Source organism: Apium graveolens, chromosome 10 (genome assembly GCF_009905375.1).
Source record: "Apium graveolens cultivar Ventura chromosome 10, ASM990537v1, whole genome shotgun sequence".
Taxonomy (NCBI): Eukaryota; Viridiplantae; Streptophyta; class Magnoliopsida; order Apiales; family Apiaceae; genus Apium; species Apium graveolens.
The window spans coordinates 180,561,443-180,578,888 of NC_133656.1; the positions used below are offsets into that span (position 1 = coordinate 180,561,443).

The window sequence follows — 17,446 nt, forward strand, 5'->3', positions numbered from 1 at the left end:
CATTGCGGAAGCATATACTTCTGCAATGAATCATTGCGGAAGCATTTAATTTTTTTTCTTTTTTCTAAATAATCTTTTTTTGTGTCCCAAAAAAATTATAAAAAATTTTAAAATTCATTATAAATTTGATACCCCTTGTTAATTTTATATAAATTTTTGATATCATTTTTTAAAAATTTTTGAACATAAATATTTTTGATTTGACCTTCTATTTTTTAAAATAAGTACACTAAAAAAATAAAAAAATAACAAATATTATATTAATTTTAGAATAATTTATTTACGATATAAAGCCCGGTTAGAAGAAAATAATATACAATTATGTATCAAAATATTTTAAGACATCATAACCACGAATGAAGTACTTTGAGTGTAAATTCTATCATTTTTTTCGAAATAAAAAATTTTGTACATTTAAATTTGAAATATAAATATGAATATATATATATATATTCAAATATAATAAATTAAATATTTATAAAATGGGCTTCTTATGTTCACATTTATATCTTTCGAAAAGTATTTTATAAATTTAGTAAAAATATATTTCATTAAATAATACAATGTTAATAATTTTTATTAAATATTACTCATTTAATTATTACTACTAAACATTATTTTGAGAAACGAGTACCCGTCATAATTTTTGATTCATAAACTCATGGTCTCATGAGTTTACGAATCAGAAACCTTTTCGGATAAACGTTTCTCGAAATAATCTAATAGTAATAAATATGAAATGAGTATTATTATATTTGAATTATAATTTTATTATTCAGTGATACATATTTTTACTTAATTTATTAAATACTTAATTTTATTATAGTTAAATTATTTAATATTGACAATAAAATTTAAATATAATACAAGGATGATATATTTATTTTATTTTAAAATAATTAAAGAAGTAAATAACTATCGCAATGAATCATTGAGAAAGTACACGTGGCTTCCGCAATGAATCATTGCGGAAGACCACGTGGCTTCCGCAATAAATCATTGAGGATCCCTTGTTGGTTCACCAGCAGCCCGGAACCAACCGTGGCTGTGAAACTTTTGTCATTCATGTATACCTTATCATTCTACTTTTGTATGTCTTTTAATTCTACTAAAACTTTTGGTACACCCCGTATATATATCTTATGCTTCTACATGTCTTGTGATTTTATTAAATTTGGTTTTATTTTTGTTATCTTATACTTCTACATGTTTTATGATTCTATTAAGTTTAGTTTTGTTTTTGTTTCCTTATAATTCGAAGTTTGATTTTATTTTTGTTTCACCCTTTTGGTTTTAACCTTTGTGTTCTTAATTCCCTTATGTATTACTAATTCAATATATTTTATATGTTTTTTGTTTCATCAAACTTTTGGTTTTACCCCTTTTTGAATTTTGTTAAAACTCTTAATATATAGTTTTTCTTTTTCTTTTACTTGACTTATAATATTATATAGATATATATTATTTTCTCTGTTTTTAATTGCAATTCTTATATTGATTTAAACTCAGTAATCATATTTCTCATATGAATCAATAGTTTATTTTAATGAAATAAACAATTTTTTGAAATCGTATGATAATCATAATCTTTTTATTATTAATCATAACATAAATATCGTACTCAATAATTTGGTTTCGATTTTCTGAGAGAAAAATAGAAATTTTGACATGACACTTATACTGTTATGATTTTTAAAAATTATTTAAATAAATTAACTCTGACTCGTATTTCGCACGGTTATTAACTGATATATACTAACAGAAAATCTTTCACTTATTTAACACGTTTTTGGATTCCTTCAGAAACACTGATCCAAAAAGATCTAAAAACAAGAAATAATCTAAATTATAGTTAACATTCAAAAACTGATCAGAAAAGTAAGAGGGGCCAATAAGGTAAGGAGACTCCCAAGGTTTTGAGAGGCTCCTAGGGTTTTTAGAAACTCGTAGTTCCCTGTTGTTTAATGTTTCGAGCTTGATTCTTAATTTTTTTAAGTGTTACATTGAGTTTTTGGCGCCAAATATATCATAATTTTAAAATTTTAAATAATTTTAAACAAAATTCTCGAAATTTTAAACGTTCTTGTTCATTAGTTGGACAATTGCTTATTTGTCTATAACTGCATTATTCTTATGTTCTTTTTCTCAAATTTCTGTGTTCAAAATACAACTGTATTCAGTGTTTTACTTTTATACTACGCTTGGATTAGTATAGTGTAATAAATCTGGGTCCTCGAGTTAAAGTTTAGTCTGGTTTAGTTGAAATTCACGTAACTAATAATCAATTTGGATATTTACCTAATAATCCAACTGCTGCATATTCACCATACGAAGAACATATTTTTATTCATAATAATGTGACTGATTCTGATAAAATATATCTAATATATATCTGATCTGGAATCACAACCTTTTTATGTCTTGGATTGTTTTTTTATTCCATGGAGAGTAAAATCTTTTGTTGAACCTCTCTCTTATGTTATTTTGCAATAAAAAATTTATTTAGAAAAAAAAAACAAAATTTGTTGACCCCTCACTGGTCTTGGAGGCTGGCTACGCTACTGCAATATGATGAGTAAATGTACAATCACATTCTGTTATAATTAGGGATGTAAAAGACTCGTTATTGCGATTAAAAGTACAATATGTTGGTGTTTAAGAAAATTCTCTATTTTGGTCTATCTGTATTATTTGGCTTTTTCTTAATTGCATTCCTAAGGTTATCCATTCTTTGATTATGTCAGGCATTATTTAGGTGATGAGTTCATGTAAAATTTAAATCAGGTGGAGAAAATTGGTTTGGGATAAATGGATGTGGAAGGTTTTAAGAAGCTTAATTAGAACATGAAACCGGTTAAGAAACTCGCAGTGAAGTATCATGCTTTCTTAGCTTCTAAAGATGTCAAACAGACTACTATACTGGTGGCTCTAAAAATATGCACTTCTTGTTAATATTGTTGCTATATATATATATATATATATATATATATATATATATATATATATAATAAGGGAGTTGTTCCCCAACCATCGTTGGATGGGATACAGCTGCCGCAATGCTTCATTGCAGTAGTACTTACCTGCCGCAATAAAACATTGCGGAGGCCTGCAATGAAACATTGCGGATGTTGTATTTCAACCAAGTTGGTTGGGGATAATTTTTCTATAATATATATATATATATATATATATAGGGTCCCTATCCACAGCCATAGCTGGATAGGGACCACTTACAACCAACGAATCAGGACCGTTGAAGTAAAAAACGGATGGCTGGGATCGGCCACTGCCGCTATGTTTCATTGCGGCCACCGCAATGAAACATTGGCCGCAATGAAACATTGCGGAATGGCCCACATACTCCATTTCCCTTTTTGCCCTTTATCTATATTAATTCATTTATTAATACTTTTTTATCTACATAAATATTAATTTAATAAGATATTATTCTTAATATATTCAAATATTTAATAATAAATATTAAAATAATAAAGGAAAATATTTTGATATTTAAATATTTTAATTATTCAATATTTTTAATAATAAATGAAAATATTTGAATATTTGAAAATATTAATAATGTTAAATATTATATCGAATATCAAATAAACATGAATCTACCACCGCAATGTTTCATTGCGGGTTCCGCAATGCTTCATTGCGGTAGTCGTTTTTCTTTACACACAGATACACGCAGAAACTACATAAAAACTCAAAAACAGACACAGATACACGGCCATCAGCGACATTGAAGCGATTTGAGACGATTTTCAATCACAACCGATTACACCAACACACAATTTATCAGGTATACAAACAATTTATACAAACGATTTATAGCTATACACACACTTATACACACGATTACACCAACACACACACGATTATACAATGAGTTTGAGTTTGAGTGCGATTATACACACGATTACACCAACACTTCATCTGGTTTTATTTTGAACGCATTGGATTTTGTGCGATTTTGTTCGATTACTATTCGAATTTTTTATATGAATGTGATATTTGTTCGAAATTGTGTTGATTATGTGATAATTTGGATTCGAATTAGGGGTAAATTAGTTAATAATTAGGTTAAATTAGGGTTCGAATTAGGGGTAATTTATATGGGTTTTGTGTGTATTTTGTAGTTTGTTTGATTTTAAGCTAGTTTTTGATTAATGCCAATGAAGTGTTTGATGAAAGTCCTCTGAGAATTAGTTGTTTCCTGGACTCCCTACTTCTATAATAACATCAACATAAAAAATTACAATTAGCTAAAGCTTAATTCTCAGTAACTAAAACTAGAAAAGCAATTAAACTAACCCAAGATGTTTAAACTAAGTGCAAGTATGTGGGGTAGCTTAGTTAGGAACACACACATACATACACTAACCAAAACTAGAAAAGGACACTAAGTTCACTTGGAATTATGTAAACTAGCTAAATTTGGAACAAAAACAAACCAACTAAAACAAGTAAAGGAAATCAAGATGAATAGAATTATGTAAAGTTACTAAATTTTACAATCAATCATGAATTTTAATCATGTGCATCGCCCATGATTCCCTCTATTTAAATTGTAGTCTAAAATCATGCATTTATAGTGTTGACATTTTGTTTTAAAATGTTATGGCAATATGTCTTGATCAAATTCTGCAACAAAGCGAGCATCAGATGCTTCGTCTATAGAAGTCCTTTCTTAAATCCTTATTCCACCATTTACATTTTGAAGTTAATAAAACACAATCAGAGATGCTATACATTTTCACGCATTTGTTTGTTTTATTTTTCTTAATTATTGTTTGTTTGAAGTTGTACTGATGTGCTTTTTGGTTTAAAATATTGCAGATACTATGGACATGGAGTGTGGACCTCTTGATCGATCCTTGTTGACTATGCGGGACCGCCATATTAGCAGTCTGATCTGGGAGGGCGGGGACAGGAATACCATAGATGTTAGACAGCTGACAGCGAGGATGGGTGAGTGGCATATACTTCCAGATCAGCAGGCTCTGTTGGATGCATATGGTTTTGGGGCGTTCGGCAACTCCTGGGTGGTTCGGTAGAATGACATCAGACTCATTACGGCCTTGATTGAGAGGTGGAGGCCAGAGACTAACACATTACATCTGCCGTGTGGGGAGATGACTATTACTTTGGAGGATGTTTATATGATTCTGGGATTACCGGTTACTGGTCGTCCTCTCACCCACGGCGAGCTTGAGCACCCGAAGGCGTGGTTCATGAAGAACTGGGAGGATCCGTCTATGTCAGAGCAGGAGCGCAGGTACCGTAATGAAACATTGCGGCAGTAACAGAATTTTGCAGATTGGTCACTGCACTTGCAAATGATTTATTTTTTATATAATACTTTTTATGTTTTACAGAAAACTTTTTGCCCAACTTTGAGAAAAAACTTCAAAAATAACTTTTTTTCAAATGTTTTTTTGGAGTCACTTCTTTTTTGGGGATTATTAATAATGCCAACAAGTACTAACATTAACAACATTGAAAATATTTAATTAAAATTCATTAATATTTCAAAGTACATGATAAGAAATTACAATCATTTTTTTCCTTTTTTTCCTAATAATCTCGCGGGATAATTTCTTCTATCATGGCCTTCTTCCCTCGCCCCACAAAAACTGCACCTTCAAAATTATTTATTTGAACTTGACGTCTCGATACCACTTTTGAATCTACCCGCTTTTGGACGTCCTTTTGTTTGTGACCTTGGGGGATCTAATAACGGATCATCTTCTTTATCATCTTCTTCATCATCACTTTCATAGTCCTCATTTATTTGATTCTCTCTCTCTTCTCCCGAAAAAGACTTAATCACATACTCCTTTTCTCTCTCGATCACACTCATCAAGTAATTGTACCGCGGAACGGAGCAACTACCAACAACGGACAAACCTTGGAAAGCTTTACACAATCCACTATATCTTGCCGTTTCAGATTCTACAACATTACCAAGCATCTGAGGGGTACACGTTAGTGGCCCCGAAACTTTGTTTCCGTTTATTGTCCACCTCATTGTGACAAGATCTGGCGGTATCATCATTTTTTGTTTCTTGTTAAGGTAACGGATCATGTGTCTATAAATCATCCCGGAATGTTCAAATTTTTTACATGTACAAGAATAACTCTCGTCGATGGAAACCTTCAAGAAAAAAACCCTTCTATAAATCTCCGGCAAGGTGGACTTTTCTACCAAATACATCTTTGAAAGATAATCTCCACAACCTTTCATACTTTTTACAACAAAAAATTGACTTTTTTGAAGCTCTTTTTGAAATCGCTTAAACATCTCTTTTGTGTATATCTTGGAGGCATGTATCTTCATTGACGAGTTAGAGAATAGTCTCATTTCCTTATACTCGGTGTCAAAATCGGCTTGAACCTCCCGTAAATATTGTGACTCCAAAGCTTTTTATGAATTCTCAATGAATTCTTTCAAACCGGTTGACGCTTTCACATACTCATCAAAAAATGAATTCATAGAATCGCTCCTTGAGGTGGTGGTCATACCGGCGGCAAAATATTGTTTCGTGAAAGCAAAAACCCATTGTCGTCTAATTGCATACATATCATTTAGCCAATTGTGATTTTTAAGATCATATTTCTCTTTCAAATCCTCCCACCTACCTTCAAATTTTGTTGGTGACAATGACTTGTAGATACATGCATTAAAATCCGTCTTGAACTCCGAGTATTGAGTATACAAACTAGATAGTTTCTCGGGAAACTTGCTACTAATATGCCACGTACAATATGTATGGTTGGTGTTAGGCATAACCTCGGCAATGGCATTACTTAAAGCGATGTCTTGATCTGTAATAATGGTAATAGGTGGCTTATTATCGACCGATTCCAACCAAGTCTTCAAAACCCATCTATAAGAAGTCTCTTTCTCGTCCCTTATAAGTGCAAATCCAAACAAAATATTTTGGTAGTGGTGATTCACTCCCGTAATTGGAATAAAAGGCATGTCATACCTATTAGTCCGATATGTCGAGTCGAAAGTTACCACATCTCCAAAATTCTTGTCCGCGTTAAGTGAACGAGGATCAACCGACACCAAACCCCTAACCCGATTCTCCTCATCCACATCCACTCAGTAGAAAAAATTTCCATCACTTTGTTTTTGCAAGTCTCGTAACAAAACCAATCCACACTCTGCATCACCGGAATCAAAAACCCGTCTTCGAATGTCACGTATTACATTTCGTACGTCTTGAGCGGAAAAACCAACTTTTTCAATACCACCACACGCCTCACTAAGTAAATTCATCACTGTCGGGGTCTCGATACCCGATTTGTTGAATAACTCAATCAAAGATCGGGTAAACGGATCTATGTTGCGTGATCTTTGCATGAATTTTACCTTATCCGATGTAACCATAGCATGATTGTGCTCTAGGTTAACCTTGGTTACTTCCCATTTATTTGAGCTTACTTTGTGAGCAACACACATACGAGCACGATAACAAGTTCGAGGAATGACATCTCGAGGTCGTTTCCCTTTAACCCTATCTTCAACTTCCAAGGGTTTTGGGCCCAATCTTCCACCCTTTCGACATATATACAAACGTGACGATATACCACCATTTCTTGAATGCCTATGACTACTTCGAATAATTATCTCAAACCCTATATTTCGACCATAACCTCGATAAAAACTTTCCGCTTCATCCAAAGAATCAAATATCATACCAACACAAGGAACTACATCATTCATATTTCCAATAAAATTTTCATCATTAATTTTATCATCATCATCGCCATTAAAAGAATCATTACTATCATCGGAATCACCGTGAACATCGTGATTCTTCCAACCGAAACCAACATCATCATCACTATGCGTTTTCCCTTCCCCGGATCATTAACTTTATCTTCAATACTATCAACATCTATTACTTCATCATCATTAAAGATTTTACGATAAACCCTCTTTTTTGTGGGGGGGGGGGTAACATAATTAAAATCGTTATGATCACTAGATGAACTTGAATAATCAAATAAATAAGAAGCCATGAATTTTGAATACTAATCTTGATTTTCAGAAGAATAAATTTGAGCAGAATGTTAAGCAGCAGTAAAAACAGCAGTATAAGATCAATGGTACAAACAAATTAAGGTAGGTGTGTGCATTTAATGCACGGCCGCAATGTTTCATTGCGGAAGGCGCAATGTTTCATTGTGGAACTGTACACGACCATAAACCAACAGCTGCAAGTATTTATAGTTTAAAAAAACTGTACAACACACGCCCGCAATGAAACATTGCGGTTGATACTTCCACCCGCAATGTATCATTGCGGTTGGGTTGTTTATTTTTGTTATATTCTTTAAAATTAGAAAATTAATCAAAAAAATATTAAAAAAATAGTTTCTAGACTTATTATATTTCATTTAATATGTTAAATTTTAATTTTAAAATATAAATGTTTATAAGATTAACTTAATTATAATATGCAACTATTTTACATAGTTTTGTAAATATTTGGCACAATAGTTGTGTCAAATGATATTTCTTGACATATAAGTTATAAAATATTAATTTCAAATATCCAATTAGACGGATGTTAAAATATGATTATTCTAATCATGGAAAGCGTATTTGTTATTAATAATGGAAAGTGTTTTGTTATTTTTCTTTAAAGTTAGAAAATAAATCCAAAACAATAATAAAAAATAGTTTCAAGACTTTTTATATTTTATTTAATATGTGAAATTTTAATTTCAAAATTTAAATGTTCACAAGAGTAGTTTTACATAATCTTGTGAATATTTGGCAAAATAGTTGAGTCATATGATATTTCTTGACATGTAAGTTATAAAATACAAATTTTGACGATCCAATTATACGGATGTTAAAATACAATGATTCTAATCATATCAAAAAATTATGATAATGATACATATTAAAGACACCGCTCTTAAAATATATAAATAATATTAAAATTATGAAGCAGTGATTTAATTTCTTAAATAACAAAAAATAATATTTTAATGAATTAATTTGTTTCCGATAATAACGGAGTTTAAAAGTATATAATTATTTTTTTATAGGTAACGAAAATTCGATAAAATTTCATTTTTTTAGTTTTTCACATTTTCAAATTTTAGCATTATATTTGCTCATTAAAATTTAAAATTGATAAAATAAATTGGACAAGTACAAGAAAAATAAAATATTAAACAATTTATTTCATTCAAATTTAAATGGAGTACATTCAAATATTTTTTTAAACAAAATACATAATAACTTAAATATTTTTTTCCGACGAGAATGATCAAGCTTTAACGGTGTTGGAAGAACCGCCTTTATCACCCTTATCGTCGTCTTTCTTTTTCTTCAACTTTTCCGCCTTCGCTTTCGCCTCATTTTCCTTTTTTTTCTTGCGCTCAAGCGCCATTTGAATACGGCGGAGAGCTATTGTCATGTCTACTTCTCCTTCGGGCCCGTCGTAAGCCACACCATCGATAATTACCTTGTTATTGTCCAAATCATAGTATAAAACCATTTTTCGGAAAATAGAGAGGAGAATTTTGAAGAGAAAATGTATAACGAAAATAGAGAAGAGAATGTTGGAAAAAAAATGAGATTACAAGAGCTATTTATAGGTGAAAATTTGAATTTTAAAATTCAAAAAATTAAATTTAGGCACAGAAAAAAATATTGTTAAAGCTGAGGCAGGACTGTTGAAAAATTGCCGCAATGAAACAATGCGGTGGGTCGGTCAAACTTCTTAACTGCCGCAATGTTTCATTGCGCTGTGTCGGTCAAACTTCCTAACTTTTGGCCAGTCAATTCTTATTAGTATTGGCACATAAATTGATATTAATTTAATATTTGTACAAAAAATTAGTTTGAATTCACAAAAAATTATAAAATTAATAATTAAAATTTTATTTTTAAAACTAATAATTTTATTTTTAAAACTAAAATAACTCATATGATAATTTAAAGAAAAATTACAGAAAAAATAAAATTGATAAATTTTATTATTAAAATTGATAATATTTTAAAATATTACTTTAACTTATATTTTAATGTTAACATACTTTAAAAAAATAATTACCGCTGAATATTAATATTATTTTTATACTTGCAATATATAAGTGGAATATTAATATTAGGTATTTATAATATTAAGTTATATTTAATTATAAAGAAAAGTGACATTTAAAGCTAAAGGGGCATTTAAAGTTAAAGAGAGGGGCAGTTGGGGCATTAAAAACTCTTACAATGGAAATATTTTCTGTCCATGGCCATGAATCATTGCGGAAGTCCGGGGTCGCTTTGTAACAATGCGTGCCCCGCAATGTTTCATTGTGGTGGGTTGGCTGCCATTCCTCCCCAACCCGCGTTGGCTCCTGATTGGACCTAATATATATATATATATATATATATATATATATATATATTTCTTAGCCAACTCATGAAATGAGTTTTTATTAAGAACTCGATAAAGAAGTAAAAGTTTATGCAACGAATGGTAGTGGAACTTCCATTTGTCGATTGGAAATGCCATCAATTCTGTTATGATATCCAAGGGGTCTGGTGTTACATGTCAATCCAGACACACAGTTGTTACGCACCATTGCATGTGAGTTGCTGTTAGGAACCCCAGTATGAAGGAAAAGCTGATCTTCCAGAATGTGCATATAAGTATAAATTTCCTACTTTCAGTGTTGAAGAAGAGTTGCGAAATGTAAGATTTTTCACTTCTTTGTTTAATAATGAGAAGTATTAAAAGTGCAGTTGAAAAAAAGTTATTATTTTTCCTATATACTCCATTGTCTTGGAATAAAGTAATCTGCCCAGTCCTTGGAAACTGAAGGACAATTTAATGGCACCTCTATGTGCCAGATCTTTAAAACATGAATGAAGTTTTATAAACATTTTGCTTATATCCGGTTAAAGGTAGTAATGAAACTCCACTTTGCCAAAAGGTACATTTAGCTTGTTTACTGCTAAATATAGTTGATCGATCATTTGTTAATCATGACAATATAAACTTGATGACCGGAAAGTCTCTAGCAATTCTCCTTGTTCTTTATTGCATCATAAGATTATCTATACTTTAAATAGGCTTGAGTTAGGTGATCATTTCTTATGATATGAACCTCAACTGGTTAGATACATGGGTATCAACTTCCAAAGGCTACCAGGCTTTCTTAGATTCTGATGTTGTCATCAAACAAGTTTCCTGTCTTTTTGCACAGGGCTAATAAAACGAGTTGCTCTTGTTGAACATGGCACAGGGTTATCATGGTGCTGAATACTGGTGGCTCTAGAGAATGTAGTTCTTGATTATGTTTACGTTCTTCCTATAAATTATGGCTTTGCCACGTTTTTGGTAAGTTTGACCCTTTCTTTAAAAATGTTGTGCTTTTGGACATATAAATACTAAGGAGTTGAAACCAACCAGGGTATTGACTTGGCATGATCATCTATCAACAGATCGACCTATTGAAGTCTAAAATAGTTCTATTCTGTGAAAGTCAACTCACTAGGATTAGTCAACAGAGTTTGTTACAAAAGTTTGTTAGCAAAATACATGTATATATATTTGGATCTGGTTAGCTTAAGCTTTACATTACTAATACAATGTTCTCTCTCTCTGTTATTCATCTTCTTCTTCCTGATTGTTATATCTAGATTTACTTTCCTCCATTGTTACTCAAGTAAAGATCTATATCAGAGCTTAATTAGAAGCTTTCATTGTTGAGCTTAAACTTAATATGGTATCAGAGCTACATTTCCGCAATTTCATATTCATTTTCATCTTCGTTTCATCTAGGTTTTACGATTGAGTTAGTTTGAGTTGTATGCATCTTTTCTGGTGAATCTGATCATCTAATTGAATTGATTTGATTATCAAGCATGACTCGAGATATGCGTAACAACACATCTTTATCGCAGACTTATGCCAATACTGTTTGAGGTACTACGCCTGTTAATATGCGTATCGATACAAATATAGATACAACTACTGTTGATGATGTTAATATTATAAGTTCCAATTCGCATCCTCTTTATCTTCATAATAATGATCAACCTGGAATGATTTTGATCTCTAAGAAACTTGTTGGATCTGAGAATTATGCTAGTTGGAAACGATCTATACAAAGAGCACTATCTGCTAATAATAAGCTTGTAACTGGAGAATTTAAGGCACCAGCTGAATCTTCACCTTTATTTTCTCATTGGAAACGTGTAAATAACATGATAATTACTTGGATTCTTAACACTGTTTTGGATGAAATCAGTAGTAGTATGCATTACCTAGACAGTGCTTCTGATGTTTGGAATGAGTTGAGTGAGAGGTTTGCAGCTGTGAGTGGACATAAGATTTATGAAGTTCAGAAAGATCTTTTTAAGCTTGAACAAGGGAATGAATCAGTTGAGATCTATTTTCACAAACTAAAAGGATTTTGGGATGAATTGAGGGCACTAGAACCTGTAGTTAAGTGCACTTGTGGAGCAACCAAGGAATGGGAGTCTCAAATAGAGAAGACTAGGCTTATTCAGTTTTTGATGGGCTTGCATAGTAGTTATACTGCAGCTCGAGACCATCTTCTTATGATGAATCCTTGGCCAACTGTTAATCAAGCTTATATGCTTATTAAGCAAGAAGAAAAGCAGAGACAAGTTCATGGTTCAAGTACTCCAGTAGCAATGATGGTTGATGGTGGTTCAAGTCTTCCTAAGCCTACTAATGTGTCTTCTAGATTTCAGAGTGGATTTCAAAGAAATTTGAATTTGACTGATAAAAATGCTAGCACACCTTTAGAATGTACATATTGTCATGGAAGGAATCATACTAAGGAAAGATGTTTCAAGCTGATTGGATATCCCAATGATCATCCATATAATCCAAACAATAAGGGCAAGAAAAGATTTATCAAATCTGGTCAAGTTCCACACTTCAATTCTGGTTCAACATCTGGTTATCAGAAATCTGGAAATGCAATGCAAGTTTCTAATTGTCATTCTCCTACTTTTGGACCAACTTCTACAGTGGTTGTGCCTCCTAATTGGCATTCTTAGATAGAGTCTCTACAGAATCAAATGACTACTCTAATGCAGAATTTTAATCAAGGATAATCACAGACTCCACCACCTGCTTCTTTTGCCTATGGAAATGCTTTAACTACAAGTACTTTACCTCCAAATCAGTTTGTTTCTGGCAATCATGTGGCAGGTACAATATACTCACTCTCTTCTATATCAGATATTGCCACAAATGTCTGGATTCTTGATATTGGTGCAACCAATCACATGTGTTGTAATGTTAGTGATTTACAAGATGTGCATTCCTTAGTTATTCCTACAACTGTCAAGTTTTCCAATGGAAAAACATCTGTAGTCACACATACAGGATCGGTTTATCTGCATCATCTCTCTATTTCCATTCCTGAGGTCTTATTAGTACCATCTTTTAAATTCAACTTACTTTCCATCAGTAAGTTAGCTTCACAAACACAGTCCATAATTTCCTTCAATGCACATGAGTGTATTCTGCAAGTCCAACACCAGACCAGTTCCCAGATTCTTGGTAGATTGGTTGGGGGACTTTATCAATTTATCAATTCTGAAATAATTGCTTCAGCAGTTTCTCAAGATTCTGTTCATTCTCTTTGGCACAAAAGGTTAGGTCATATACCTCACAAAATTTTGTCAAAAAATCCTTTTATTCATCAGTCTCAGCAGCTTTCAGATAGTAATTCCTCTCTTTGTGATATATGTCCTTTGGCAAAATAATGCAAGTTACCCTTTTCTATTACCACATCTTTTTCTCAACATTCTTTTGACCTCATACATTCTGACCTATGGGGTCCATATAAAACTTCTACTGTAAATGGTTGCAGATATTTTCTTACTATAGTTGATGATTATAGTAGAGCAATTTGGACTATACTGCTTCCTACCAAACAACATGCTATTCAGTCCCTTAAAGACTTTCATGCTTATATTCTCACTCAATTCCAATGTACCATTAAATGTATTAGGACAGATAATGAGGGGGGGGGGGGGAATTTGTTAATTCTGATATTTCAGCTTTCTTAGCTAATTGTGGGATAATACATCAAACTACTTGTTCCTATACTCCCCAACAGAATGGGAGAGCAGAAAGAAAACATAGGAATCTTTTAGAAATGACTAGGGCTCTGAGATTTCAAAGCAAATTGCCAAAGACTTTCTGGGGTGATTGTTTGTTAACTTCAACCTATTTGATTAATAGGTTACCCAATTCTACATTAGGTTTCATCACTCCTTATGAAAAATTATTTAATAAACCACCCTCCTATGGTCATATGAAAGCTTTTGGTTGTCTTGCTTATATGTCTCAACACTTATCTGATAAGCTTGAGGCTAGAGCTATTCCAACTATTTTTGTTGGCTATTCTCCTCATCAGAAAGGTTACAAGCTTTATGACCCTGTTCAACACAATTTCATGTGTCCAGAAATGCCATTTTTGATGAATCTGTTTTTCCCTATAATAAATTTCACTCAGATTTTTACTCTATACCATACATTTCTCATGATTTTTCTGAAGATGTTAATAGTCCTTTTGATGAACCTATGTTAGTTGTTATACCTTCTTCAAGTGTTACTCATCCAGCTGATACTCATCCTGTTTCTCCTTCTGCATCTCCTGATGTTGATCATACTGATTCTGCTACTCCATTTTTTCAAAATCTAAATGCATCTGATTCTGCTAATAAATCAATACAACCTTCTAGATTATCTTTGTGAAATAAAATCCAACCTTCCTCGATGAAAGATTTTCATGTTTTTAATTGTGTTGTGCCATCTGATCCTTTTGTTCATACAACCTCAGTTCTCACTCACTGTCCTATCAATCAAGAAAAATATAATTTTCATCACTATTCACCTGTTTCTTCTACAATTTATGCTTGTACTGTTAGTCCTGATAAGGTTATCCAAGAACCTTATAGCTATCAACAAGCTATACTTGATTCAAGATGGGTAGAGGCCATGAATAAAGAAATGCAGGCCTTATAATCCAATCATACTTGGACTGTTGTGCCTTCTTTACCTCCTGGAAAGAAAGTTGTTGGTTGTAAATGGGTTTACAAAGTTAAATACAATTCTAGTGGTGAAATTGATAAGTTTAAAGCAAGGTTGGTGGCTAAGGGATTCACACAAACTGTTGGAGAGGATTATCACCATACTTTTGCACCTGTAGCTAAAATGCAGACTGTTAGAACCCTTTTGGCTATTGCTGTAGTTAAATCTTGGGATATACATCAGTTAGATATCAATAATGCTTTCCTTCATGGTGATTTACATGAAGAGATTTATATGGACTTGCCTCAAGGGCATCCTCTATATGGAATAGCTGTTTGTCGACTAATTAAGAGCATTTCTGGTCTTAAACAGGCTGCTAGAGAATGGTTTGACAAATTAGCAGCTACTTTGTTCTCCCTTGGTTTTCATCAGACTAAAGCAGATTCTTCTCTATTTGTTTTTCAAAATCAATCCTCCTTTGTGACTGCCCTGGTATATGTTGATGATATTCTCTTAACAGGAAATGATACTGGTTTTATTTCACATGTTAAATCAGTTCTTGATAAGGCCTTTACTATTAAAGATTTAGGCCTCATCAAATATTATTTGGGTCTGGAGGTTTCCAGAACAGCAGATGGAATATATGTTCATCAACATAAATTCATTCATGATATGTTAGTTGAAACTGATCTTCTCCATTGTAAACCTTTGTCACTTCCTGTTGATACTACTGTTAAACTTTCTTTACATGATGGATCTCCAATAGATAATCCTTCTTTATATAGGAAGCTTATTGGAAAACTTTTGTACTTAACTGCTACCAGGCCTGACATAACCTATATACTTCACCATCTGAGTCAGTTTCTTCAAGCCCCTAAAGCTCCTCATTTACTTGCAGTACAGAGAGTTTTAAAATATCTTAAGGGTACTCCTTATCAAGGTCTTTTCAGCCTCATCTTCTCTCAAACTAACTGCATATTGTGACAGTGACTGGGGATCTTGTTTTGATACTGGTAGAAGTGTTAGTGGTTTTTGCTTGCTACTTGGTAATTCTCTGGTTAATTGGAAGTCTAAGAAACAGTCTGTAGTTTCCAGATCCACAGCAGAATCTGAATTGAGAGTCATGGCAGATGCTTCTTGTGATTTAGCTTGGATGCATTTACTTTTATCTGAATTACTGGTTCCACAATCTTTTCCAATTACTATCTATAGTGATAGTCAGACAGCACTTTATATAGCTGCTGATCCAGTTTTTCATCCAAAAACTAAACATTTTGCTATTGACTGTCATTTTGTTAGGGAACAAGTTCCAGGGAACAAGTTCAACTGAAAATTCTACAACCAATCTATGTTCCAAGCTCTCTTCAACTTGCTGATATACTCAATAAAGGCCTCTGCAGATCATCTCATTGGCGCATACTTCTCAGATTGAATGTGTTATCACCTCATTCTAATCTGAGGGGGGAATATTGAAGTCTAAAATAGTTCTATTCTGTGAAAGTCAACTCACTAGGATTAGTCAACAGAGTTTGTTACAAAAGTTTGTTAGCAAAATACATGTATATATATTTGGATCTGCTGGAACAGTTAGCTTAAGCTTTACATTACTAATATAATGTTCTCTCTCTCTGTTATTCATCTTCTTCTTCCTGATTGTTATATCTAGATTTACTTTCCTCCATTGTTACTCAAGTAAAGATCTATATCAGAGCTTAATTAGAAGCTTTTCATTGTTGAGCTTAAACTTAATACGACCGAGTTATAATCAATGAGCTCACATAATCTAATACTCAGTAGATCTTATTCTAAATAGTAGATATTATAAAATATCCATGTGCTCAGTTATATATCGGAAATACATTTGATATATCTCTGTTCTAGACATTGCAAATTCATTTACAAATCTAGTGTATAAATATGATAATTATTTTTACACATTCCTCGTGTAGTCTAGCTCACCAGCGAGTTATGCATGTAAATATTCTAACGAGGATCATATCTCATATGTGAACAAGATGTGCTTTTTGTGTGCTAAGAAACAGTATCATCCTCATAATTACCAAAACAAGTAAATCCGAAAATGAAAGTAAACGAATTTTTACAGCTTTCTTCCTCTTGCAGGTCTTCTTTTCTTGTCACTAGTTTCAAGTTCTGATGATTCTCGTCAAGATTTTGTCAAATACCTTTTCTTGGTGTTGTTATGTCTTGGCATATGAGGCTGGTCGCGGGTCCTGAAATTGTAACAGTTTTTCAAGTCTCTAGGACTTTAGAACAAAATGCAACTCGACTTGTTCACAAGTGCCAAACCGTTGCACCTAAGCTGCCAAAAGAACTAGAAATTAGAGTTCTAGCCACTTTGTTCGATAAATTTAAACCTGCTCTAGTTGCAAGAA

The 17,446-nt window shown here is 32.4% G+C and overlaps 3 protein-coding genes across 5 annotated transcripts; 1 reads left to right on the top strand and 2 right to left on the bottom strand.

The window, feature by feature from the left end:
• Positions 1-5,656: 5,656 nt before the first annotated feature.
• LOC141691387 (protein FAR1-RELATED SEQUENCE 5-like) lies at positions 5,657-6,346 on the bottom strand. Its single transcript, XM_074496129.1, has one exon. It carries the CDS (start codon positions 6,344-6,346, stop codon positions 5,657-5,659), a length of 690 nt encoding a protein of 229 aa, XP_074352230.1.
• An 87-nt stretch (positions 6,347-6,433) lies between these two features.
• Positions 6,434-6,991, bottom strand: LOC141691388 (protein FAR1-RELATED SEQUENCE 5-like). The gene has a single exon (XM_074496130.1). It carries the CDS (start codon positions 6,989-6,991, stop codon positions 6,434-6,436), a length of 558 nt encoding a protein of 185 aa, XP_074352231.1.
• Positions 6,992-11,474: 4,483 nt separating this feature from the next.
• On the top strand, positions 11,475-16,723 carry LOC141692924 (uncharacterized). 3 transcript variants are annotated; one of them, XM_074497884.1, is made up of 2 exons: positions 11,475-13,220; positions 15,839-16,723. In XM_074497884.1, the coding sequence occupies exon 1, from the start codon at positions 11,978-11,980 to the stop codon at positions 13,064-13,066; it is 1,089 nt and encodes a 362-aa protein (XP_074353985.1). In that variant the 5' UTR covers positions 11,475-11,977; the 3' UTR covers positions 13,067-13,220; positions 15,839-16,723. The 3 variants fall into 3 exon arrangements, with proteins under 3 accessions (XP_074353985.1, XP_074353986.1, XP_074353984.1); XM_074497885.1 differs by having other exon boundaries at positions 16,367-16,721; XM_074497883.1 differs by having other exon boundaries at positions 16,353-16,718.
• The last annotated feature ends 723 nt before the right edge of the window (positions 16,724-17,446 follow it).